The 27,836-nt window shown below is 49.5% G+C and overlaps 1 protein-coding gene across 2 annotated transcripts in view; it reads right to left on the minus strand.

Moving 5' to 3' along the window:
• Positions 1–805: 805 nt before the first annotated feature.
• Positions 806–27,836, minus strand: part of DNMBP (dynamin binding protein) — a 93,737-nt gene continuing 66,706 nt past the window's right edge. For both annotated transcript variants that reach the window (XM_056120846.1, XM_056120847.1), the window contains 9 exons: positions 27,090–27,289; positions 25,376–25,506; positions 21,601–21,705; positions 17,534–17,662; positions 13,962–14,294; positions 12,674–12,853; positions 10,826–11,024; positions 7,336–7,874; positions 806–2,296 (listed from right to left, as the gene is read on the minus strand). In XM_056120846.1, coding sequence (XP_055976821.1) covers positions 2,111–2,296; positions 7,336–7,874; positions 10,826–11,024; positions 12,674–12,853; positions 13,962–14,294; positions 17,534–17,662; positions 21,601–21,705; positions 25,376–25,506; positions 27,090–27,289 — 2,002 coding nt within the window. In that variant the 3' untranslated portion in view covers positions 806–2,110. The remainder of the gene's footprint in view (positions 2,297–7,335; positions 7,875–10,825; positions 11,025–12,673; positions 12,854–13,961; positions 14,295–17,533; positions 17,663–21,600; positions 21,706–25,375; positions 25,507–27,089; positions 27,290–27,836) is intronic.

Below are 27,836 nucleotides of genomic sequence, written 5' to 3' on the forward strand. Positions count from 1 at the left end.
CTTTCTTCCGGGAGGTTGCACCTGGCTGTGCTCAGGGCTCAGTACCCCCAACTGCACTCAGGAATCATTCCTGACAGTGCTAGGGTGACTGTATGCGGAGCCAGGGTTCGAACCCGGGATCGTTGCATGCAAAGCAAGCACCCTCCCTGCTGTAGTTTCATCCTGCTGATTTGGTTTTGTGTGCCTTAACAAAGACACACAATTCCTTTACCCTCAGCCACACCCAGTCCTGGATACCACAGCTAGTGCCTTTTCTCCCCTGCCCCCTGTATGATCTTGCTAGTTCATTTCTGGTGGCACCTCCCACACGGTGCCTGCAGGCAAGACAATGCAATGCCCAGGCATTCCCGCATCAAGATTCAGCAACTGGCCTGCTGGGTTTCACAGTGGGCAATGGCTGAAGATAAAAAGGTGACTGACTAAAAAGGAGATAAAAAGGAGAGATGGTACAGCGGGGAGGGTGCTGGCCTTACACACGCCCCGCCCGGCTTCTATCCCCAGCATCCCATCTGGTCCCCCGAACACCGCCTGGACGAATTCCCGAGTGTGGAGCCCGAAGTGACCCCTGAGCACCACTGAGTGTTCCAAAGAAAAGGGGTGAGTGTCTAGAAGATGGACATCCCCAGAAAACACAGTCACTCTCTTGAGATTACATTCGACACAAGGAATTTGGGGTCTGCATATCTTCAGTTGGCCCTGCTCACCTCCTCAAACCTGGGCATCCTTGAACGGTCCAGTAGGCACCGCGAGGAGAAGGGTTCAGGATAAATATGGAAAAAAAAATCAAGAAACCACAGCCCTGCGGAATGCCTTTATTTATAAAATAACTCCTTAAATAGAAACATCTCTAAATACAAACGCGGTTCACAAAAGAGACTCGCGTTGCTGCCTCTGGCCCACCCACAGGCCCAGGGAGGGTGACTCAAGGATTCCGGATGTTAAAGCCGAAGGTGCCCTGGAAAGAGGAGGCGCTGCAGGGCTGTTCATGCCCCTTCTCGGCGCAATCGGTTTCCTGAGCCTGTGGAGGCTGCACCTCCAGGGCCGGCTTTCCTAAGGGCTCTGCCCCAAAGGGGCGCCAGGGGCAGGGGCAGCAGGCACTTGAGAATCTGTTTGGCACAGACAGCAGACCCGGGGGTTGGAGGGGACGTAGAAAAGGCTATTTCCAAGTCTAGGATAAGCTGCTTCTGGGACCGCTTATCCGCAGCCCATGAAGACATGCGCACTTCTTGTTCGCTGCGCCCGTGGACAGCAGTCCTCCGCTCCCTGCAGGACCGATCCTTGATCGAAGGCACGGCTGCAGCTCCGGCCTTGCTCTCCCACGAAGACCTAATCAGTTACTGGGCTGCAGAAGAGGGCTGGGAGCCAGCACCAGGCGGGCAGGATAAAATGAAGAAGCTCGCCGGGAAGAGGGGGGAACTGGCCCTCTAAGGGAAGAGAGGACCGTTCGGACAAGGGGAGGGAGAAAAGAGAGACTCGCCCCTCCTTCCCCACCTCCCTGCTTTTCAGAAGGAGGAAGAAGGCAGCTGCAGTTTTTAATCCTAGTAATGCACTCAAAGAGTGAGAAAAGATGGCAGGGGACAGTCTTCGGTGCTTTCAGAAGGCACGTAGGTGCGTGAGTGGATGTTCTGGACTCTGACACTTTGGAACACTGATTTCGGTATAATCTGGACAGTCTCCTTGCCACACACACACACACATGGAACACTCCCCGGACAGTTGTCTTCATCCATGCTGGCTGCTGGCTAGTGGAGCACGGGCCAGGCTGGTACAATCAATGCCAACTTCGCCTAATGCTACAGCCCAGCTTCCAACGTACACGGAACTTTTGCAGGTGGGGGGCTTCTCGTTTCCAAAGGCGGAACCCAGGGCTTCCTGCCCTTCTCACCAGTCATGACACTGTTTTCAAGACCCCAGGACCCTCTTCAAATGCGAGAGATTCTAGTGAGCATTGAGGCCGATAATCTGATGGAGGAGAACAAGGCAGCCCTTGTGCCTCACTGGGGTGTGCCGGGCCCAGGGTGCGGGGACAGGTGCCCCCTTGGTGGGCCACCAGGACCCCTCAGCTGAAGGAAAGTGCAGGCAGCAAGGCCGAGAGGGAAGCTGCTGCAGCTCAGGTGTATTCGGTTTTGCGGATATAGTTGGATGGGACGTAACCCTTCCTCCCGTTCACTTCGGCTAACCACCACTCGGCATTTCCCATAACGTCTTTAAACTCCAGGATCTTGAGTCTCTGATTGGCCAACACACTCAGCTCATTTGGGTTCCGTGCCTTAAACGTGTAGACAGCGAAGTAGACCTGTGTGGGTAAAAACCAGGGAGTTAGTGCATGGGAAACTGCTTGGGACACGGAAGAACTGCCCGGAAGAACTTCCCACGGGTACAGGATCCATCAACAGCCACACCAGTCTATGGATCACTGAGCATTGAAAATCAGGCTGGTCGCACACACTAGGGGAAAAGGCAGCTCAGATAGAGAAGGGAGCACCAAATAAAGGGTGTTGGGAGGATCCTCCCAGGATGGGAGATGCATGCTGAAAGTAGACTATCGTCCGAACACGATTGCCACTCAATGCCTCTTTTGCAAACCACAGCACCCAAAAGGAGAGAGAGAACAAAAGGGAATGCCCTGCCACAGAGGCAGGGTGGGATGGGGGAGATGGATACTGGGATCAGTGGTGGTGGAGAATGGGTACTGGTGGAGGGATGGGTACTCGATCATTGTATAACTGAAACCCAAGCACAAAAATTTGTAAGTCTACAACTGTACCTCATGGTGTTTCACTAATAAAAATTAAAAAAAAAAAAAGAAAAAGAAAAAGAAAATCAGGCTGGTGAAGGGCCAGAGATAGCACAGTGGGGAGGATTCCTGTCATCCCATATGGTCCCCTGAGCACTGTCAGGAGTAAGCCCCAACTAGGCAATTGTCAGCTGTGCTAACCCTCTCCCCAAAAGTGGCTGTGGTTAAAGAAACTTTGGTACATCTACACAGTAGAATACTATGCAGCTGTTAGAAAAGACGAAGTCATGAAATTTGCTTATAAGTGGATGGACATGGAGAGTATCATGCTAAGTGAAATTAGTCAGAAAGAGAAGGACATAGAATGAGTGCACTCATTTGTGGAATATAAAATAACATACTATGAGACTAACACCCAAGGACAGTGGAGACAAGGGCCAGGAGATTGCTCCGTGGTTTGGAAGCCTGTCTCATGTGCTGGGGGAGAAGGCAGTTGGGATGGAGTAGGGACCACTAAGTTAATGATGGTTGGAAGGATCACTCAGGATAGGAGACGTGTGCTGAAAATAGACTAAGCCGCCCTCTCCTCTCTGGAAAGAAAGATGGCGGCCACATGGGAGCTTTGTGGACAGCAGGTATGAGCCGGGAGTGTGGGGGTGACTAAAACCTCATGGGAAGGGGGGCGTTCCGGTCCGTCCTTCACGCCCTACCGAGGTCACCAGTTGCCCCCCGCGAGCGGCTCTCCAGCACGGCCACGGCCCCAGAAGCACAAGGGCTTAATGCAGAACCCAGCAGCTTGGAGCAGAAAAGTGAACGGACTATGCATTGATCCAGGCCATCAAGTCTGCCGGAGGGGAAAGGGTGTTGCCCCATTCGCCCTCTCCTCTCTGGAAAGAAAGATGGCGGCCACATGGGAGCCTTGTGGACAGCAGGTATGAGCCGGGAGTGTGGGGGCGACTAAAACCTCATGGGAAGGGGGTCGTTTCGGTCCGCCCTTCATGCCCTACCGAGGCCACCAGTTGCCCCCACGAGCGGCTCTCCAGCACGGCCACAGCCCCAGAAGCACAATGACCTAATGCAGAACCCAGCAGCTTGGAGCAGAAAAGTGAAAGGACTATGCGTTAATCCAGGCAATCATTTCTGCCCAGAGGGGAAAGGGTGTTGCTCCCTTCCGCCCTCCTCCCTCTGGAAAGAAAGATGGCGGCCACATGGGAGCCTTGTGGACAGCAGGTATGAGCCGGGAGTGTGGGGGCGACTAAAACCTCATGGGAAGGGGGGCGTTCCGGTCCGTCCTTCACGCCCTACCGAGGTCACCAGTTGCCCCCCGCGAGCGGCTCTCCAGCACGGCCACGGCCCCAGAAGCACAAGGGCTTAATGCAGAACCCAGCAGCTTGGAGCAGAAAAGTGAACGGACTATGCATTGATCCAGGCCATCAAGTCTGCCGGAGGGGAAAGGGTGTTGCCCCATTCGCCCTCTCCTCTCTGGAAAGAAAGATGGCGGCCACATGGGAGCCTTGTGGACAGCAGGTATGAGCCGGGAGTGTGGGGGCGACTAAAACCTCATGGGAAGGGGGGCGTTTCGCTCCGCCCTTCACGCCCTACCGAGGCCACCAGTTGCCCCCCGCGAGTGGCTCTCCAGCACGGCCAGGACTCCAGAACACAGAAACCAATTTCTTAACTATCTGACTTTCAGTAGAAATACTTCCAGGGTCAATAGGTAAAAGAGCAGAAATCCAAAACCAACATTTAATTCTTGAACCCAGCCGTAGAAAGCAAATCACTTCACAATGCTTTTTCAACATGTCTGATTTGGGGGGGGGGGGTAAACTCTAAATAATAGTGGTGAATCTTTTATTGAAACAATGAATCTAATCAAAGCAGATAGAGTATTAACTAGAATTCATCTGCCTCACAGGGACGGGGAGGGGTGGGGGGTGGGGTTTTATTGGGGTTCTTCATGGTAAAAAATAAGTATTGGTAAAGGGAAATGTGTTTGATATTTGCATGACTGAGACATAAACCTGAAAGCTTTGTAACCTTTCCCACAGTGATTCAATAAATAAATTAAAAAAAAAAAAGCTGTAATTAAAAAAAAAAAAAAAGAAAATAGACTAAGGATCAAACACGATGGCCTCTCAGTATCTGTATTGCAAACCATGATACCCTAAAGTAAAGAGAATAAGAAGGAAGGTGCCTGCCACAGAGACAGGGGAGTGGGGTGGGGTGGGGATAGCGGGAGGGATACTGGGGAAATTGATGATGGAAATGCGCACTGGTGGAGAGATGGAGGTTCAGTCATTGTATGATTAAAACTCAATCATGAAAGCTTTGTTAATTGTATCTCACAGTGATTCAATAAAATTTTTTTTTAAGAAGTAGCTGGGGAGATAAGGGATGCAAAGAAATTTGGGAGTGGTGGTGCTATTTTTTTTTTTAATTAAGTAATTTATTTTTTTAGGAGTTGGTGTTTGGGCTACCCCCAGGAGTACTCAGGGTCTATTGCTGGCTCTGTGCTATCGCGTGATCCCTGATGGTGTTGGGGACCAGATGTGGTGCAGAGGATTTGAACTGGGGTCTGCTGCCTTGCAAGCCCCCTTAAACTCTAGTACTATCTCTCCCGCTCCTAAATTTTTTAATTTTCCTTAATTTTTATGAGCTGAAATAGCTACAGATGACTGGTCACTGCCCGTAATGAACAAGGATAGTTTCAAATAAAACCCTGAACGGGCATGTTTTCACTCTTTCAGAGTTGCCTAAGAGTGGCAGAAGGAAATTAGTGAATATGGAATCTGGGTGCGATGTGGGGGTATTTGTCATGCCCCAGACGTGCCAGCGCTCCAGCAGAGAGGACCCTCAACATGTTTAAACTGTCCGCAGCAGGCTCTGTCTGGGCTGCAGGTGGCAGCAGAGTTGGCAGAAAGAAACGGGCATGGACCTGCCCTTTAGCAGCACTGAGGAGGTGTGATCTGGACAGCCAGGCTGAGAAACGAGTGGGGAACCAGGTGTTTAGGCTCCAGAGCCTGGCAGAACAAACACTGGCATTATCTAATCACAATGCACCCACAGCCCCCTCGCCAGAGCAGAGCTCAGAGACAAATGCTCTAAAAGTACATAGGAGCTCATGAATGCAGGGGTGAGCAGAAGGGGCCGGGAGCTGCCAGGCTGTGAGTCAGAGAGAGGCTTTAAAACAGGGAGCTTCAAAATGCTCGAGGCTCTATCAGAGCAATAGCGCAGCTGGCTGGGCGCTTGCCTTGCACAAAACCAATCTGGGTCCGATCCTCAGCACCGCATATGGTCCCCTGAGCTCATCAGGAGTGATCCCTGAGCACAGAGACAGGAGTAATTCCTGAGCACCATTGGGTGTGGCCCAAACAACACCACCAACAATAATAAAATGCTCAAGACTGGGGCTGAAGAGAGAGCACAGCAGGTAAGGTCTTGCATGCAGCTGACCCTAGATTGATCCCTGACACCCCATAAGGTCCCCCTGAGCACTGCCAGAGCTGATTCCTAAGCACAGTCAGGAGTAAGCCCTGAGCATTGATGGGTATATCTCCTCCAAAATAAAATAAAATAAAATAAAATAAAATGCTGAGACCTTGGGCTGAAGAGACAGTCCAGGGGTAAGGTGCTTGCCTTGCATGTGACTGACTCAGGTTTGATCCCCCGTACCAGACACGTTCCCCCCCAAGCCCTGCCAGGAGTGATTCCTGAGCACAGAACCAGGGGTAAACCCTGAGTACTACAGGGTGTGGCTCAAACCCCACATCTCCCCAAACAAGACAAAAATAAAATAAAATGCTGGACTTCTAAAGGTCACCTTCAGATTCCTAAGAACAAGTCCTTACAAAAGAGGGAAAACTGAAACAGAGCCAGAATTACACTTCTAAATTGAAGGGAAAATCACATCTATCTGTATATATTTGAGTGAAAGACTATATTTAGATGGGTTTGGGGCCCTGGGTGTGCTCAGTGGTAGTAGGTGGCGTGTGTGGTGATACCCAGGGCTCCAACTCCAGCAGCACACAAAGAGGAAGGAAGGAAGGAGGCAGAAATGGAGGGAGAGAGCGAGGGAGGAAAAGGTGAGTTTAAAGTCAGGCTGCATATCAGACAAGGGATGAAAAGCTGCAAAGTGGGAAGAATCTTCATTATAACCATTTGCATGGCCGGGAGTTGGGGTGATGGTGGTGTGTGTGTGTGTGTGTGTGTATGTGTGTGTGTGTGTAGATCAAGTGTCTGGGGCATGTGCTTTGCACGCTAGAGCCTGGGGTCTGATCTGTGATCATACATGGTCTCCCAGCATTGCTCCTGGGAGTGACCACCAGCTGTGCCCCGTCCCCCCACCCCAAATAAAAACAAATCGAATTCAACTTTGGCTGTGGCTGTAGCTCCACCTTGAATGTGCGAGGCCCTGGGTTCCACGTCCAGCATCCCACGTGTGTGCACACACATGCCAACATGCCATCCCACTCTGCCAGGGCCCAGGGTCGGAGCAGAAGGGGCCAAGCAAGTCTGGCAAGGGGAAAAGGCTCCTGTGTACGCCCCTCTGCGGAGCACCCCCAGCCCGGGCACCTTCGCCCCAGCGCCCCTGGCTCTACCTGGTTGCCTGCCGCATCCCTGCTCGCCGGCCCCTGTAGGCTCCTGTTGTGCTCGGGGGGCGCAGAGCCGGTCCTCGTCCCCGCCTTGCCCCAGTCCTTGCCCTGGCCGGGGCGCGCCGTTTCAGGGAGCCGGGAGCCCCGCGCGCCCCTCTGGGTGTCTCTGGCGTTGTCAGCGGTGTCCCAGGGCCGGGCCCGGTGCCCCGGGTCGGGGTCGGGGTCGCTGGGGCTTCTGCCAGGAGGGCTGCTCTCTGCGCTCCCCAAGCTGGCCGGGGCGCCGGCGGTGGTCCTGGGCTCCCAGTCCTTCCAGGCCGCCGACACATCTGGAGGCGGCTGCTTCTGGACGGCCGAGTGGCTGTAGGCCACCCCGGCGGGGCTGAAGGTCAGGGCCGCGGGGCTGCGGCTGGTCTGCCGGGGTGCCCCCGGGGACGCGCTGCCCTGCTCCGACTCCGTGGACGAGTGGCTGCCCACCGATGCGTCCGAGTGGCTGCGGCGCGCGTTGTACGGCCGCAGGAAGGAGCTGTACACGAAGCCCTTGGTGACTGCGGGGAGAGAGAGAGAGGCACAGGGCTTTAACTGCAAGGAACCGGGAGTGGAGAAGGGGTCGTGGGGAAGGGGGGTCGCAGGGAAGGAAGGACGGGTGCAAGAAGATCGGGGAACAGGGGACACGGTTCCCAGGGACAGGAGTCTGAGGTTGGTTTGATCCTGGACACTGCCACGTCCACCTGGAGCACTGAGCCGGGTGCAGTCTTGAGAAAATGCCCTCAGACGAATGAGTGAAAATCAGTTAAGAGGATTCTGTCAATAGGGAGACACCTGACACAGCTGCTGAGTCCCTCATCCTGGGACAGCCGGTTCATTCCAGCTCAGCTCCCAACAGACTCAGGATCAGAGCCACCCCCTGAGGGTCACCAGATGACCGGCCATCAGAAGGACCCCAGGCATTGTCGTCAGGTGTGGCCTCAATACAAAACAAAGCAAAAAGACCCAAAAACGAATCCCCCCTCCCCCCAAAAAAATAAAACCCTAAAACCCTGCTGGTGTGTGACCCAGCCCGGGGCAGATGGGAGGTGTAAAGGTGTAACCTAACCGCAGATGCTGACAATACGGGCATCATGCTACCACTTTCCCTATGAGTACACAAAACCCCAGGGGGAGGGGCTGGGGAGATGGTACACAGGGGTAGGTCACTTGCCTTGCACACGCTAGATCTGGATTCCATCCCCAGTGCCATATATGTTCAAGGTTCACTCCTCGAACCCTGCCAGGAGTGATCCCTGAGTGCAGAGTCAGGAGTAAGCCCTGAGTAACACAGGGTGTGACCCCTGTGCCTTTTTTATACCCTCAGAAGGCAGACCCAGGAGGTCCCACACTACTTGGACCTTTAGCAGAGGCAGTCCTGCGGCCCAATGGTGGCGATCACCTGTCCACCACTTCGGCCACAACTTTCTTGCTTGCTTCCAATCTTTATGATTTGGTCATGCAGGTGTAATGAAGGGGGAAAAAAAATCCAAAAACACTTGGAAGAAACTGAGAAAGGGGCTGGAGTGATAGCACAGCAGGTAGGGCTTTTGTCTTGCACACATCCGACCTGGGTTCAATCCCCAGCATCCCATATGCCCCCCTGAGCTCTGTCAGGAGTAATTCCTGAGTGCATGAGTCCTGAGTAACCCCTGTGCATGACCAGGTGTGATCCAAAAAGTAAAAAAAAAAAAAAAAGGAAACTGAGAAAGATGAGCATTTTTAGTTCCATGCTGGATAAAGAGATGCTTGTCACACAGGTCTCACAACCTAATTCAAAGTCCTCAGAGAAAACTATTTTTGTTTTGTTTGTTTAGTTTTTGGGCTACATCTTGTGGTGCTCAGGGGTTACTCCTGGTTCTGAGCTCAGGAATCACTCCTGGTGATGTTCAGGGCACCATATGGGATGCTTGGGATCAGAGCCAAGTTAGTTGCATGCAAGGCAAGTGTCCTACCTGCTGTACTATCGCTCCGGTCATGCAAAATATTTTTTAAGGTAATCAAGAACACACACTTTGTATTGAACATTCTCAGCAGGATCTGGGTCAGCTCCCCACGATCAAACCCATCAGTGTTTCTGAAACAAAAAGTATGTGACTGTTCCCACCCAGAGAGAAGTCACACTGATCAGCGGCTTCTCAGCACTGTCAGGCCATGCCACCAAATGAATCACGGTGGGGCAAGATCTGCCAAATAAGTTCTGAAACACATTTCTTCTCAGAGTACTCAGGATTTTAGAATTATGGGAAAGGAATGTACATGCATGTATAATTGGTCCTTCTGTTTTGGAGTGGTGATGGTGTTTTGCCACAACTGGCAGTGCTCAGGGATCAATCCTGGTGATGCTTGGGGGACCATTTGGGGTTCCATGGCTGGCTACATGCAAGGCAAGGGTCGAACCCATGGTACTATCTCTCTTTCCCCCATTATTTGTACTTTGAACAAAGTTCTGTAACTGCTCCAGCTACCCCATGAAAAAAAATAACTGCAGATTTTTCTGTCTTCATGCTGTTTCTTGCTTAGCAATTTATTGATCTGTGAGCATTTTAAAAAGTCATATCTAAACTTTTAAAAGTCATGAAACAAAACTTTTTGCTTTGGAGGAAAAAAGAAATTCAATAGGCAGAGGGAAAAACCTCTTCCTTCAGGTCCTTGTTTTGGGATTTGGGGTCATATCCGGTGATACTCAGGGATCATGCCTATCAGAGCTCAGAGGACCAAATGTGGTGCTGGGGATGGAATTTAGGTTGGCTATATGCAAGGCAAGTGTCTCAACACTTGTACTATCTCTCTAGCCCCAAAGGTTGTGGATTTGTTTGTTTGATTTTTGCCACAGCCAGTGGTATTCAGGGCTTATTTATGGCTCAAGGATCACTTGTGGCAGTGCTTAGGGGACCATAAGTGGTACCAGGTAAAAGGAATCAGATTCAGCCCCATGCAATGCCCTACCTGCTATACTATCTCTCGGGCCCTCCTATAAATTTCTAACACACACATTCAGCAAACAGATTTAAGGAGCTTAAAAGGGGCAACATGTTTTGTAGTCTCTTCAGAATAGGTTGAGAGGGCACAGGGCTCAGCAAGAATGGCAAGGTAAGACATGGGATTCCCGGGCCAGAGAAATACCACAGAGGGTAGGGGACTTGCCTTGCACACGGCCTACCAGGCTTCAATCCCTGGCATCCCATATGATCCATCCAGGACTGATTCCTGAGTGCAGGGCCAAGAGCAAGCCAGGTATGGTCCCCAAACCAAAAAGAAATAAATGGGATCTCCTCTGGAAGGTGTAAAAGCAGAAACAAATTCCAACCATCACTTGGCCATCACTGTTAGGAGCCTGCTTTTCCCTGCGACCACACTTCGTTTTTTTTTTTTCTTTTTTTTGCCACCCCCTTTGCTAGACAGGAGTCAGGGCTTCAGAGTCACTTGTCGCCACTAAGAGGTGCTCTGCTCCAAGGCCCCACATTCTTACCTCCATTGTCGACCAGCCACCGGCTCTGACTGCCCATGGGGTCCTTCTGCTTGATCACGCCCACCAGGTCACCTTCCAGAAGCGAGACGTCCAGGTCCTGTGCAGCGTTGAAGTTCCGTTCTGCTTGGAAGAGCTTTTCAGGGGGGTAGCGGGCCAGAACGGAGGCCCGCAGGTCTTCTGACTGCAGCATGTAACTGGGCTGGAAGACAGCACAGAGATATTGTCAGCAGAAGTCCCCCAGGCCACGACCCGCCCTGGCACGGAGTCTCTGGGGCATGGCAAGGACAGCCAGAAGACTGCCAGACCATCAGGTGCGCTTGTGCCCGAGCTCATCCCTGTGGCTGGTAAAAATCACCATCTCTGAGGTCACGTTTTGGAACCTTTGTAGCAATTAATTTTAAAAAGCACATACTTAGGTTTTTATATCTACTAGTAAGTACTGTGGGAAAAATGTGATTTAAATGCCACCTACAGCAACTAGGTGGTAAAATGACTAGATCTGGTATTTTGCAACAAGGACCTAAGCTATAAGCTGACTTCCGTCCACATCTCTAAAAACGAGATCTCTAAAATACAAGAAAAGGCCAAGATAATAATACATTTGAGTCCTTTTAAGGTTATATAAGTTAGCATCTATGGGCAAGCATTAGAAGGAGCTGGGGGGGGGGGGGGAGAGAGAGAGAGACAGACAGACAGACAGACAGACAGAGACAGAGAGAAACAGAGAGAGAAGAAAAGTACCTGCCATCGAGGCAGGCTGGTGGGGAAGGAGTTGGGTGGTGGAGGGAAACTGGGGACTAGGAAATGGGAAACGTACACTGGTAGAGGGATGGGTGTTGGAACACTGTATGACTGAAATCCAATCATATACAGCTTTATAATGGTCTATCTGACTGTGATTCAATTTAAAAAATTTTTTAAATAAAAAAAACAAGGAAATAATAAGGAACAATTAAGAAAAAAATAAGTAACCTCTTAAATTATGAACTTAGTTAAACTGGCATACTTTGCCCTACTTTCTCAAACACAGAAGAGTCCAATTAAAAAAGCCAAAGAGACTAACAGTCTTTGTGCAGGCTTTGCATGGGGGAGGTCCCCGAGCACTGCTGGGAGCAACTTTTGATCACTGAGCTGGGAGCAACCCTGAGCACTGCTGGGCAATGGCCCCCCAAACCTCAATGGATAAATAAAATTAAAAAAAGAACTCTCTAGAAATTCCAGGTTGAAAAAAACGCAGGTTGAAAGATCTGGAAGGCCCCAGATCTTTCTCTTTCCCAGCAGGAGATCGGATTAGGGAGGTGTGGCAGGACCCAGGTGCCCCGCATTCAAATCCCTCAGATGAGCTACCAAAGTATTAATACTCATACCTTACTACTTCCCTTCAGTGGTTAGGACTCCTGTCAGAGAGTATCACAAGGGAAGCTCATCCCAAGTGTGAGTAAAGCATGAGCCCTGGGGGCAGGGTGTGAGTGATGGTCCTGAGCCTTGAAGGCACCACAGCCTGTAGGCTGTCTCCTGTGAGACAGGGGCCACCTGTCACCTGCTCAGCTGTTATACAGAGCCGCTGGCATCAGTAACAGCGGACGAGGCTATGGATAACGTGTCTCCTCCCCAGCTCAGCATCAGGCAGTCTCTGAGCGCTTCCTGCCCACTGGGCTCAGCCAAGCCTCATTCATCATAAGCGGGCGATGCTGGTGGGATTCATGTCTGTGTTCTGGGGAGGAGGCACCCAGGGCACAGAAGCCGAGTGACCAGCTCCAGGACACCGGGGGAGTGTGAGTTCACGGTCAGACTCCTGATGGTCTCTCTTGCGTTTCCGACCCTCCCGCCGCGCCTGCCCCTCCTCACCAGACCCAGGAGTGTCCGCCGCGCAGACTGGCGGTCCATGGTCTTCCTCTCAAAGGGCTTCTTGGCAGCGGGGAGAGACTCGGGGAAGAAGGTGAAGACCTGGAGCTGCTGCAGCACGCGGCTGTGCTCCTCGTGGAAGATGGCGATCAGGTTCCCCTCCCTGCCGGCCACACGGAGCAACTGGAACCCAGGGCAGGGGCCGGGGCGGAGGGAAGAAAACAGCACAGTGACCAGTCTCGTCAGAGAACTGCCCGGAAGTTGAGGTCCGACTGCAGGTCCCTCGGTGTAAGCTGTCAGCCCCAGAGCCTGAGGCGGGGACCGAGTTCTCGGCCAGCGAGCCAAGGGGACAGCTCCCCGGGTAAAATCAGGGTAGAGCCACTTAAAAGCCCCTTGCTTCCCGGGGCCTGTTTGAGAGGCAGTCCAGGGGTTAAGGGGCTTGCCTTTCATAAGGACGTCCGGGACTGGCCCTCTGGCATTGCATTGGGCCCCTGAGCACAGAGCCAGGGGTGTCCCCTGCAAACCCAAACTTCCATACCCCTCCTGTTTGCTTCCCGCACATACACATGGGCTACAGGTTTCTTGGGACCAAGAATTCAGTTCGACTCTGGGGTCAAAGATGTGGTTCAGGAGCTGGAGCGATAGCACAGCGGGTAGGGCATTTGCCTTGCATGCGGTCGACCTGGGTTTGATTCCCAGCATCCCATATGGTCCCTGAGCACCACCAGGAGTAATTCCTGAGTACATGAGCCAGGTGTAACCTCTGTGCATTGCCAGGTGTGACCCCCCCCGCAAAAAAAAAAAACCAACAAACTAGCAACCAAACAAAAAACAAAGATGTGGTTCAATGGGGGGGCCAGATAGGGATAGTACAGTGAGCATTTGCCTTGCATGCGGCCGACCCCGGGTTCAATTCCCAGCATCCCAAATGATCCCCTGAACCTGCCAGGAATAAACTCTGAGTGCAGAGGCAAAACAAACCCCTGAGCGTTGCCAGGTGTGGCCCAAAACAACCAACCAAAAATAAAGATGTGGCTCAGTGGTGAGGAACACGCCCGCAGAAGCCCGGGGCTGTCTCTAGGACTCTGTGTCCCCGGGGCCATGACAGGGTGCAGCCCCTATAAAAATAATGAAAGCGATATCGAAAAGAATCTCACTTCAGCCGAGCTGGACCTGATGACAAACCCATCTCTGCCGTCTGAAGTTTCTCAAGCAACCCTCACTGCATTCCCAGACAAGAGGCGGGGCCCCGCTCCCCGCCTCCCCCCCCCAGCAGCCCGAGTGGCCTCACCGGGAGCAGTGGCTGTAACTGCTCTAGGGCCTGGCGCACAAAGTCACAGTGGGCCTCAGCATAGCCGTGCACGCAGTTGGTGAAGAGGCTCTGAGCGCACTGCTGGAACTTAGGCAGTTCGTCCAGCAGCTGGGCGTTGAGGGCCTCGTAGTTGTTCCGGGCTGACTGCAGCTCCTCCAGGGTCTTCTTGTCCTTCAGCTTCTCGGCCCGCTCCGTGCAGTTGTAGAAGTCCAGCAGCTTGTCGAAGCGCTTTTGCACCAGCTTGTGGGGCCCCGCGAACATGCTCAGTAGCTGATTCAGGGGAGAGATGACAAGCCGCTCGGTCCTCTCCTTCTGCAGGGATGAGAAAGGCACACTGCTCAGGAGCCGTGCCTGTTTATGCTCAAAAAATAACAGAGAACAAAACGGAATGCCCTGCCACAGGGTGGGGTGGGATGGGGGGGTTGGGGAGGGAAAGATGCTGGGAGCATTGGAGGTGGGGAATGGGCACTGGTGGAGGGGTGGGTACTCAATCATTGTATGACTGAAACCCAAGCACAAAAATGTGTAAGTCTACAACTGTACCTCATGGTGTCTCACTAATAAAAACTTAAAAAAAATGTGTGGGGTTGGGGCTGGAGCAATAGCATAGTGGGTAGGGCATTTGCCTTGCACGCGGCCGACCCGGGTTGATTCCCAGCAACCCATATGATCCCCCGGGCACCGCCAGGAGTAATTCCTGAGTGCAGAGTCAGGAGGAACCCTTGTGCATTGCCAATGTGACCCAAAAAGCCAAAAAAAAAAAAAAAAAGCGTGAGGCTGGTTTGGGTGTGTCTGGTCCCACCTGCTTGGCAACGGGCACACCCAAGCAAGCAGAGCTCAACCGTATTCCACAGTCCTGGCACCATACGTCACTGACTCTAGCGAGTCATAACTCTCTACCCAACCATTCGTGCATGCTGCAGTATTAATGAAATGTGTGAATCCCACCTTCGTTCTGTAGTTGGCAACAAATGTTTAGCTCCACAGATGAATAGGATGAATACACCACAAACCGGGTATAACAGTTTTTCTGGTACAACATGTTCGTGTAGGTAGCTAACTTACATATAAGTTAAGATTTAGTTATCACAGCCAAGGAAATAAATCCAGCCTTGCATTTAGAGACCCAGACTTAATTTCCCCCCAACACTACCTGGTGTCCTGAGCACTGCCAGGAGTGATTGTCTAGCACCAAACTGGAAGTACACTAGTTTGTATGTGTGCATCTGTGACACCTGTGTGTTGCACATTTCCATGTGTGTGCATGTGCATGTGTATGTCTGAGCAGGTGAGCTTACACGTGTGTGCATCTCTGTGTGTTATACGCATGTGCCTCTGTGTGTGTGTGTGTGTCTGTACGTGTGTGTGACTTCTTGTACAAGCATAAGCACCTGTGTGTATCTGTGCTGGTGTACCTCTGTGTGTTCATCTGTATGCGTCTGCATGTGCTTGCTTATGTGCATGTGTGATTCTGTGACGTGTGCGTGCATCTGCATGTTTTTGATACCAATGTGTGTTCATCTGTGTGTGGCCCCTCCACCAACACCAAAAGACAGAGTTAGCTACATCAGTCTGGCATAGGAAAACTTTCACAGACCCATAAACTTTCTCTCATCCAAACAACTTGGCAATATATTTTCACTTCTCTTTCTTTTGTGCTTTCTTTTTCTTTTTTTTTGGTGGGGGGGGGGCTTTACTGGACCTCACACAGCAGTGCTAAGGACCTTAGTTGCAGGGATCACTCCTGCCACTATCTTACCTCTCTGGCCCTTGTTTTCACTTTTCAAAAATTTTTCTCTGTAACTATTTTTCTAGACACACTGGTACTGAGGGTGGGGTACTGATCCCATAAAGAACATACATCAGCACTTGGAAAACTCTTTATATTAAGATGCTATTATTTTGAAAAAGTTTGGACCTCATCTGGTGGTACTCAGGGGTTACTATCAACTCAGCACCATATGGAGCACTGTAGCACTGTCCTCCCGTTCATCGATTTGCTCGAGCAGGCACCAGTAACGTCTCCATTGTGAGACTTGTTGTTACCGTTTTTTGGCATATCAAATATGCCACAGGTAGCTTGCCAGGCTCTGTGTGCGAGCAGGATACTCTCGATAGCTTGCCGGGCTCTCCGAGAGGGACTTAGAAATCGAACCTGGGTCCACCGCGAGCAAGGCAAACACTCTACTCGCTGTGCTATCGCTCCAGTCCAACCACATGCAGATCAAAGCCTAATAAGATTCTTATTGAACACCCACAAGTTCCCTGAGTGTGCAAGTTCTCTTCAATCTCAACCATCCTAAGAGATAATCATTGGGGCTGGAGTGATAGTACAGCGGGTAGGACTTTTGCCATGCACACAGTTTACCCTACCTGCTGTACTATCTCTCCAGTCCCCATTCCCTCCACCTCACCCCCCCATATCCTTTTCTTTTTTTCTCATGCTGGTAATCAAACCCAGGCCCTCACACAGGCAAGACAAGTGCTCTGCCCCGAACCCCGTTCCCAGTCCTTTTAACTTTCATCCATGTCCTTTCCTTCCTCTGCTGCTGTGATATCGGGGCCCAAAGGGTCAGCTCATTTGGCTGCAGCAGTGTTTACACATCAGGCTTGGGGATTCATGCACCTGTTAGTGGTGTTCCTCAAAGGAACTGCACTGCACTTAGTGATGGGGAGTGAGATAAGATTCGGGGAGGGAGCACGGATCCAACCAGAGGCCTCACTCCTGCAAGGCAGGTGCTCCACCATTGAGTCACTTCCTGGTACTTTCATTACGAGGTGGATAGTTAGCTGCTGGAAGTTCTCTCTGTGAGCCCCTTCACTCTTCCCAAATAATCCTTTTATTTTTTCTTTTTTTGGGTCACACCCGGTGATCTCGGGGGTTACTCCTGGCTCTGCACTCAGGAATTACTCCTGGCAGTGCTCAGGGGACCATAGAGGATGCTGGGAATCGAACCTGGGTCGGCCGTGTGCAAGGCAAATGCCCTACCCGCTGTACTATTGCTCCAGCCCTCTAAATAATCCTTTAAAGTTATGACTCATAGGGCTGGAGCAATAGCACAGCGGGTAGGGCATTTGCCTTGCACACGGCCGACCCGGGTTTGATTTCCAGCATCCCATATGGTCCCCTGAGCACTGCCAGGAGTGATTCCTGAGTGCAAAACCAGGAGTAACCTCTGCGCATCGCCGGGTGTGACCCAAAAAGCAAAAATAAATAAATAAATAAATAAAGTTATGACTCATATAGTTTCTTTCGGTCAAAATTTAATGAAAGTCATGCCAGATGCAATGTACCAGTTTCCCTTTGTCCCTGAAAGGAGACTGATCAGAAGCTACCCCCCAAATCGTGGTGAATATAGACGGGTCCCAGATGTCCTTTGAGCAAGTGGAAAGTCATGTTCCGCCTATAACTGCCCGCCATGTCTCTGGCCTAAGGTCAGCTCAGCTGCCAGCATGCACGTTCCTGCAACCCAGTGTCCTGTGAGCTGGAGAGGGAGAGAAGACGGGAACGAGGGCCGGCGCAAAAAGCGGGGTGAGGGAGAGTCACTTACAAAGCTTGTGAAGAGCTTATCACTGATGCAGCGATGCACCTTCTCAAACTGCTCCAAGTCTCGGTGTCCCTTCTCCATGCATACGTCCCACATGCTCACGGCGGCCACCACCTTCACGCAGGCCGACTCCTGCAGCCGGGCACAAGCACGAGTCAGGAAAGACAGAGTTGTACAGCCTTCAGCACCCACCCCGTGGGGCGTGGGACAGGGGCTCCAGAATGAAACACCTTCTCTCTGGTGCACTGTTTAGCTTTGACACAAAAACACTGGACGCTCACCAAGTGTGGTCTGTGGGGCACAGAGATTACTGATCATGGAGAAACTGGTGAGGGTGTTTACCATCTCTCTAGCACTTTTTTATGTCCTTTTCTTTTTTCTTTTTGTGCCACACCCAGTGATGCTCAGGGGTTACTCCTGGCTCAGGAATGACTCCTGGCAGTGCTCGAGGGACCATAAGGGATGCTGGGGATTGAACCTGGGTTGGCAGCGTATGCAAGGCAATCACCCTCTCCGCTGTACTATCACTCTGGCCCCAGCACTTTCCTATATCCTTAAAGGATCCCTCTCCTCCTTCCCTGACAGAGATGAAACCCAGAGCCTCACTCTTCTAAGGCAAGTGCTCCACCATTGAGCCACTTCCTGGTACTCCCTTTAGCACATGAGCTATGGCTAATACGTGATGTTCTTAATTCACCAAGAAGTAACAAATAGGAAATTCCTGCAGAATTTAAGCAAAAAAAAAAAAAAAAAGGTCATCTTTTGAGTCTTGGCCTTTGCTCTCACCTTCTCAAAGGATGAGCTCAATACTGCTCCCTCCCGTACCCATCTTACTTCTGGCTACTCTGCTAGGTCCCAGCAAACATCACCATCTACAAGATGAATTGATGGACTGTGTCTCCCAACCTGTCCCCCGGCCCCCAGCGAGGGGGTTTTGTCTGTTTTTCTTTTCCCTGTCTCCATTCTCATTTGCTGAATAAATAAACGTGGTAGCCTTTAATCCCAGGCTAGTTTTCTTTGGCTTTCTCCTTCTTTAGCTTAAGTCCTTGGCCATGCCTATTATTTTTATTAACTCCCGTATCATCTAAATGTACTCAAGCTTTCATTAAGCTATTTCAAGGGTAAATGAAATCCCTATTCCAAACATCAGTGTCTCGGACCTCAAAAATTGGTGTGTAATTCTACAGTGTTTATAGAACTCTTGCCCATCATTCCTCTCTCTGTACACAGAGATAAAGCTGTTGGAAGGAGGAACTGGAGAATCTCCCTAATTGCATTCAACTGAGAGCACAAATATAAACTATAATATCTTTGTATCGTCTTTTAAAAGAAATGCTGTGAGATTCCCCAAAACATGAGCCCATAAGTCAATGAGACATCAAATTATATATGGTCAATAACCTTGGCTTATATTACTAGTGGCTCTTAGTTGATCCACCTAATTTTCCTAAAAGGTAGGGCTTTCCTTTTCTGTCTGTGATGAACTGTTCAAGATTGTCTTTCTTATGTTCCATTGTTAGCACTCAGAACCACCTCTGACCTGCCTGTCCAACATCTGGTCTGTAACGTCTGCCCTACCTCAAAATGCCATCACCCGTTGCTATGGAGACAAGCTCACGGATCACTCCCGGTAGTGCTCAGGGCACCACGTGTTACCGAAGGTTGGACACGGGCCTCCTACATGCAAAGCATGTGCTCAGCCATTGGGCCACAGAGATAAATGAATTTTAATATTAGAAATCATACCTCCATAGGAACTATTGTCTTACTATTACTTCAAAATGATTTTAATAAAATGAAGTGTGGCAGATAATTCTTAAATAATGTTTCTTAAGAAACAGAAGTCAGTCTATAGACTATAGACCAAACATGATTGCCACTCAATGCCTCTTTTACAAACCACAACACCCAAAAGGAGAGAGGGAACAAAAGGGAATGCCCTGCCACAGAGGCAGGGTGGGATGGGGGGACAGGGGGTGGGAGCGCTACTGGGACCTGTGGTGGTAGAAAATGGGCACTGGTGGAGGGATGGGAACTTGATCATTGTATAACTGAAACCCAAGCACAAAAATTTGTGAGTCTACAACTGTACCTCATGGTGTTTCACTAATAAAAATTAAAAAAAAAAAAAAAAGAAGCCAGTCTAGGGGCCGAAGAGATAGTACAATGGGCATGCCTTGCATGTAGCTGACCTGGCTTCGATTTCTGGCACCCCATGTGGTCCCCCAAACCCACCAGGAATGATCCTTGAGTGCAGAGTCAGGAATAAGCCCTGAGCACTGCTGGGTGTGCCCCCCCAAAAAACAAAAATTAAAAAGAAATAGAAGTCAATCTATTTTTTAAAGGAGGTGGGAAGGAAAGTGATGAAGATTCAGTGCAGAGGAGGAATAATCTATACCATTTAAAAAAATGAACACAGCAAGGACCAGAGCAATAGCATAGTGGGGAGGGCGTTTGCCTTGCACACAGTTGACCCGGGTACAATCCCAGTATCCCATATGGTCCCCTGAGTACTGCCAGGAGTGATTCCTTAATGCAAAGCCAGGAATGACCTCTGAGCATTGCCTGGTGTGATCCAAAAGGCAAATAAATAAATAAATAAACAAAAAAGAAAACAGCAGAGGTCAGAGAGACGCTCAAAGGGTTGAGGCATATCTGAGAGTCTCTGATTTGATTTCCTGCACCCAAAAGTTTCTCAGTACTGCCTGGAATGACCTCCCAACATTGTACCAGGAGGAACCACGGGCACTACCAGTGGAGATCTGAAAACCAAAATAAATAAGTAGATAAATCAGTAAATAAATAAATGTAACACATAAGGTATTACAGTAAGTGAAGCAAATCCAAAGGAGAAAGACAAATGCCAATAAGATTTCTCATCCATGTGGAAGATTAAAAAAAAAAAACAAACAACAAAACAAACTCTTAGATTGTTAGATGAAAACAAGAGCACCAACAAGGGCAGCAGGAAGGAGAATGGGCAAACAGTACGGTCACGGTCACAGTTCTCCCATTGTTCATCGATTTGCTCAAGCGGGTCCCAGTAACGTCTCCATCATGAGACTTGTTACTGTGTTTGGCATATTGAATGTGGGGCAAACAGTACAAAGGGGCTAAATGTGTGATGACAGAGAGAAACTGAAACAAGCCCTTCAGTGAACAAACTATGATACACATGGATATTGGCTCACAAAGGTACAGTGCCAAATTTATACTGTTACATATAAAAGTTTAGTAATTCTGTTAAAAGGGCTGGAGTGATCGTATAACGGGTAGGGTGCTGCCCTTAATGAGGCAGACCTGGGTTTGATCCCCAACATACTATATGGTCCCCCCAAGTCTGCCAGGGGAGATCCCGAGCTCAAAGTCAGGAATAAACCCTAAGCACTGCTGGATGTAGCCCCCCAAATTCCTCATTTATTTGGGTGAAAAGTCGGGGATGCAGCTCAGCAGTCTGAGATCTTAGCTTCAATCCCTAGCACCAGAGGAAATTTTTTTTGTTTGGTTTTTGGGCCACACCTGGCTGTGCCTGGGGCTTAACTCTTGACTCTGAATTCAGGAATCATTCTTGGTGGGGCTTGGGACCATATGCGGTACTGGGGATCAAACCTAGGTTAGCTACATGCAAGATAAGTGCCTTACCTGCTGTACTTTCTCTCCAGTCCAGAAAAATAATATTCTTATTAAATTAAAAAAAATCAAGATAGCAATAATTTTCTAAGTGATATTTAGCTTTCAAATAATTTAGAGGAATTCCAATCAAAAGAACGCCACTAGGAGGCTGGAGCAATAGCACAGCAGGTAGGGCGCTTGCCCTGCATGCGGTCAACCCGGGTTTGATTCCTAGCATCCCATATGGTCCCCTGAGCACCGCCAGGAGTAATTCCTGAGTTCAGAGCCAGGAGTAACCCCTGTGCATAGCCGGGTGTGGCCCAAAAAGCAAAAAAAAAAAAAAGAATGTCAATAGTCTTGAGTCCAGATTCTTCACTGTCCACCAGACAGCATGCTGGAGGGCAGAGGGGTGGGCAGAATCCCACGGACAGGATCTACCCAGAGCCGAGTTCACTCACCCGGATATGCTGGAGGTAGAGAGAGAGGTCCCGGATGAAAGATTTGATCAGTCTTTCTTGCATCCGGAAATTCTTTTCTGTTTCTTCAAATACTTCATCTTTTATCTATTCAAAAGAAACAAGAGATGTGAGTGGCTTTGAACTCACCCTCAACTCATCATATTCACTAAAGTGTCTTTTTAAAAACACGATCACAATCACGACCATCCCGTCATTCGTCGATTGCCTCGAGCAGGCCCCAGTAACGTCTCCTTCGTCCTAGCCCTGAGATTTTTTAAAAAGTGCCATATTCAAGGCTCTTTCAGAGTTAGGAGAATGAGACCCATCATTGTTACTGGTATTTGGCATATTGGGTACGCCACGGGGAGTTTGCCAGACTCTGCCGGGTGGGCAGGTTACATTCGGTAGACAGCCATCTTATTATCTCATTCCTTTAAAAACACATTTTTATAAAACCTCTTAGGGAGAATTGAGGGGGTGGGGTTAGGGCCCCACCCAGCTGTGTTCTGAATTTATTTTTTGTGGTGCTTGGGGAACTAAACAGTGTCTGGGATTGGACTAGGGTCTGCTGTGGGCAAGGCACGTGCCTTACCCCTGAGCTCTCTTTCCAGTCTTTGTTTAAACGCTGAACCTTTGCTGTCTCCCTGAACAAGACCAGATTGAATTTAATATTTAAAATAATAACATTTTTTTTTGAAAAGAAAGAGAATTAAGTGGAGAGAGAGAAAGTGGCTGTCTCCAAAGAGAGGAGAGAAATCTGTGAAAGAAAATAAATGAATTCACATCCCTAGATGACATGTGAACTACCCCAGAATGAAAATGTACCTGAATCGAATTTCACAACACTACTTGATCTCCACAGCGCCTGCGGGCCCTCTAACACGCACACCATGATTCATCTGCTTGGGAATAGCCTCGCCCTGGGCCACCCTCTTCTGCTTCTAGTGCCTGCATCATGGTCTGAGAGTCCCCTGAGAGTCTTCACTTGGTCTGGTGTGCCCTCCCCTTCTCCCCTCCCTAGATTAAACTCACCCTCTGAGGTTCAGGTGAGATCTCTCACCAACAGAAAGCTCACACTGGGGCTGGGACGATAGCTCAGTGGGCAGAGCACTTGCCTCACACGAAGCTGACTCAGGTTCGATCCCCGACATCCCATATGGTCCCCTGATCCCCACCGGGAGTGATCTCAGAGCTCAGAAGCAAGAGTAACCACACCGCCGGGTGTGGCCCAAAACAAAACAACCAAAAAAGAAACTTCACATCAACTGAACTCCTGCTTACACGCTGCAGCGTGTAGAAAACAAATGGCAGAAGTTAGCAGGTACGTGTTTTTGGATCTCTTTCTAGCTGGTATTGTTTACGACTGGGATCGGGTAGATACTGTCAAGAGCTGTGTGTGTGTGATGGAGGGCACTGAACTAAGGTAGCACTGTCCTCCTGTTGTTCATTGATTTGCTCGAGTGGGCACCAGTAACGTCTCCATTGTGAGACTTGTTGTTACTGTGTTTGGCATATCAAATACATCACGGGTAGCTTGCCAGGCTTTGCCGTGCGGGCGAGATACTCTCGGTAGCTTGCTGGGCTCTCCGAGAGGGGCGGAGGAATCGAACCTGGCTCGGCTGGGCATGTGGATTGCAAGGCAAACGCCCTACCACTGTGCTATCGCTCCAGCCCATCTAGATACAGTCCAAAGTTATTTAACAAAGAAGAATTGGAACAATATAATCATGATTTAAAAAAAAATCAATAAAGATCAGCCCTGATTTGAGACAAATATTGAATTGAGCAAATGGTGTAATGTTAAGTGTGCTGATAATAAACTACTATTGTGAATTAGCAAAATAAGTTCTATTTTAAAAGTACGAAATATAGATTTTACAACTGAAAAATACAATATCTGACACTCTTTAAACTTAACAGAATGGAGATAATATTGAGTCAGTAAACCTGAAAGTGAAGTCCCATTATTATTATGATTATGATCATTCTCTCCCACAGTGACTGTTTTTTGGGTATCTTACTATACCCAGGGCTTTTTCCCCCCCTCTTCTTTTATAGAAGTCTATTAAGTACTTAGACTTCTATCAAGAAGGGAGACATCCGTGACATTGGCAACTATTGCCCGATCTGCCTATTGTCTGTCATCTACAAGTTGTTCACTCGAGTCATCCTAAATAGGATTGGCAGAACACTAGATGAAGGACAACCATGCGAGCAAGCAGGGTTCCGCAAAGGATTCAGCACCATCGACCATATCCACACAATAACCAAGCTCATTGAGGTTTCTCGGGAGTTCAAGATGCCGCTCTGTTTAACGTTCATTGATTTAAAGAAGGCCTTTGATTCTGTTGAGACGGAAGCGGTCATTGAAGCCCTAGCCAATCAGGGCATTCAAGCCCAATACATCAGGATCCTCCGTGAGCTGTATTGCGGATTCACTACCAGGATCTCACCATTCTACAAAGAAGTGATCGTTGATGTCAAGAGAGGGGTGCGGCAGGGTGATACCATTTCACCGAAACTCTTCAGTGCCACCCTCGAGAACATCATGCGACGACTGGAATGGGAAGGAATGGGAGTGAAGATAGATGGTCGGCAACTACACCACCTCCGCTTTGCTGATGACATTGTTTTAATAACACCAAACATCAGCCAAGTGGCACAAATGCTGGCCGACTTTGACCGTGAGTGTGGAAAGGTAGGACTACAGCTGAATCTTACGAAGACAATGTTTATGAGAAACAGCCTTGTTCCTGACGCCCCATTCGCTCTCAATGGAATGACCATCTCCGAATGCAACAGCTATGTGTACCTAGGTCGATAGGTCAACATGATAAATGACCTGGCACCCGAGCTGCGCAGGAGGAAGAGAGCGGCTTGGAACGCCTTCAAGAACGTCGAAGAAATAGCTAAGAGGACGAAGAACCTCCGGCTCCGGGCACATCTCTTTGATTCCACTGTTCTTCCTGCATTAACATATGCCTCAGAGACCTGGGCCCTACGCAAACAAGATGAGAACGCTATTCAGGTCTCCCAAAGAAGAATAGAAAGAGCTATGCTTGGAATATCACGTTTCACTCAAATGAGAGAAAGAATCCAGAGTTCTGACATCCGTCGACGATCAACAATGAGGGACGCTGTCTCATTTGCCAAGGTGTCGAAAATCAGATGGGCTGGTCATGTAATGAGATTTAAAGACGACCGCTGGACTAGAGCTGTTACCGACTGGATTCCACGGGATGTCAAAACACCGCGTGGCCGCCCACCTTCCAGATGGTCAGACTTCTTCGTCAAGATCATGAAAGATCGGTTTGAGGCCCTTCATGTTCCCGGAGCGAACAGATGCCATTGGGCTACACTAGCACGCGACAGGGACAAATGGAGACGTTACTGGCGCCCGCTCGAGCAAATCGACGACTAACAGGAAGTTAAGTGATTAAGTGATTAAGTACTTCTTGGAGGGCTTGTTTACTGAACTAAGGTGCTCTCTGAAATCCATCCTCATTCACTTTGTCCTCTCCCCTGACAGGCGGCGAGTTTCTCAGGGAGTCTGAAAGCACTGAACGAGGACCAGTTGGCAGCTTTGCCTTTGTACCCTTGGGAGCAGCTCCCAGAGGCACACAAAGAGAGTGTAGTAGCTTCAGGGGTCTGCAAACAGCTGCGTGGTACTGAGAATGGAATCTTGCCCAACGACATCGAGCCAGCTGCCTCTGTACAAATAGCCCTGAGGGGCCATAAAAGGCTTTCAAAGATGCTCAGTGGCTGGGGAGCTCACCTGTGGGGCTAAGCCAGTGAGGTGCTTCAGGTGGCTGCTCACGCGGTTGGACTTCTTGATGATGGAATGGATGTTCAGTTTGGAGATCTTCTCCATGAGGCTGTCTTCATCGCCCTTGCGGTACTTGAGGACTGGGGAGAGAAGGAGTCAAATCAGCACCTTAGAAAGCATTTTCCAGGGCCACAGTGACAGCGCAGTGGGGAGGGCACTTGCCTTGCATGGGACTAATCTGGTTCCATCCCCTGCAACCTATATGGTCTCTAAAGCTCAGTCAGGAGTAATTCCTGAGTGCAGAGCCAAAAGTCACCCCTGAGCATTGCCAGGGTGTGGTCCCCAAATAACAAACAAACAACAACAACAAAAAAGCGTTTTCCAGGGACTGAAGTGATAGTACAGGGGGTAGGGTGTTTCCCTTGCAAGCAGCTGATGCAGGTTGGATCCCCAACATCTCATATAGTCCTTTAAGTCCCACCAGGAGCGAGCCCCGAGCTCAGAGCCAAAAATAAGTCCTGAGCATCTCTGGGTGTCACTCCCTCCCAAAAAGAAGGGAAAAGAAAGAGAAAAAAAAAACATGGCTTGAGAAGGGTTTGACCACACATCTTTTTTTTTTCTTCCCTTTTTCTATTTTGCTGTTGTTTTTGAGACACACCTCCCTGTGGTGCTCAGGGTTTACTCCTAGTTGTGCTTAGGGCTCACCCCTGGTGGGGCTTGGTGGACCCTATGTGGTGCTGAGGACTGAACCCAGGTCGACCATGTGCATAGCAACACCTACCCACTGCACCAGCTCTCTGGCCCAGAGACCACACAACTGACCGAATATCACACAACAGCTCCAGCTTATTTTCAATGACTTTATACTGAAGAGAGAAAAAATGGTAGTCCCAGGCACATCTGGAGACCCACTGGAAGCACACCAAGAGAGTGCACAGGCAAACAGGAAAGAGGCCAGGGGCAAGGAGGATAGGAATGGTGATGGAAGAACAAGAGTCTAAGGTCTAGGGCCCGGGACAGGGGAGTTTCCTCAATGTGTGACGCTAAGACACTTAATTTCTCTGGGTCTCACTTTCCGTTTCAACAAAGCATAGAAAGAAGTCATGTTTGTCTAATCAGACCACTTCAAATAGCCCCATGGACAAATGAGATAGCACTGTATAGCACTGCCCTCCCGTTTGTTCATGGATTTGCTCGAGTGGGCACCAGTAACGTCTCCATTGTGAGACTTATTACTGTTTTTAGCATATTGAATACGTCATGGTTAGCTTGCCAGGCTTTGCCGTGTGGGCGCGATACTCTCAGTAACTTGCTGGGCTCTCCGAGAGGGGCAGAGGAATCGAATGGGGTCAGCCTGGGTCAGCTGCGTGCAAGGCAAGCGCTCTACCTGCTGTGCTATTGCTCCAAATGAGATATCTATCTCCAATTGACCCGCATCACAAAATGCTCTACAGGATTTGACTGGTAACCTGTGCTAGACACTACGGCCAATCCATAGAAAATTCTGGCGATACAGTAAAAATAAACAAACAAACAAAACCAAAACTCCTTACCCACTGCAATATCTCACTGGCCCACAATTAAAAAAAAATTTTAGGACATTTCCCCCCAATTCTGCCATTACTTCATCACATTCCTATTACCTGTCATCTGCCTCGTCCATCTCTACTGGGAAAGTTCTGTTAAGGGCATACCTCCCTCTCAGCAGGAATGCTTCTCTTACCCAGATCCTTCCGACGCTTGTACTCATTAATGTTGACGTTGATCTCCTTGACGGCGAGGACTGCGCTGGTTAAAGGCACTTTGTCGGGATGGGATTCTGGGGTGGAATTCAGCAACTCCATTAACAGCAGCGGATAACGCATGACTCTCTGCACTGGTTTGATGAGGAAGGAGCCCAGGTTGATATAGTTTGTGCATCCCCTGAAAGAGAAGGAAGCAGTTGATAGATGACTAAAATCATCTATCACTGACATGGGGTCTATGGGGGTTTATTATTCTGAAATATGCTCATATCTCAAGTCTCTCTCTTATATCTCAAAGGGCTGAGCACATGCTCTGCGTGTATGAGGCCCTGGGTTTTCCCAGTACTTCAAAAATAACCCCAAAAGAACAAACCTGAGAAACCAACTAATGAGTACAGGTATTGTTTTAGGCACTGGAGATTTAGTAACAACAACCACAATTTGGGGCTGGAGCGACAGTACAGCAGGTACGGCATCTGCCTTGCACACGCCCAGCCTAGGTTTGATCCCCGGAGCAATGCCAGGAAACATTGCTGAGTACAGAGTCAGGAGTAACTGCTGGGCATTGCACGCACACACACACACTGACACACACGCACACGCACACAACAGTAACAAAAATTCCTCTCCTGGTGGAGGAAGAAGACAGAAGCCAATCAACAAATAAAAACAGGACGAGGAACTGGAGGGTCCTTTGCATGAGGGAGCTCCAGATTCCATCCTTA

Source organism: Sorex fumeus, unplaced genomic scaffold (assembly GCF_029834395.1).
Source record: "Sorex fumeus unplaced genomic scaffold, SorFum_2.1 ptg000043l, whole genome shotgun sequence".
NCBI classification, from domain to species: domain Eukaryota; kingdom Metazoa; phylum Chordata; class Mammalia; order Eulipotyphla; family Soricidae; genus Sorex; species Sorex fumeus.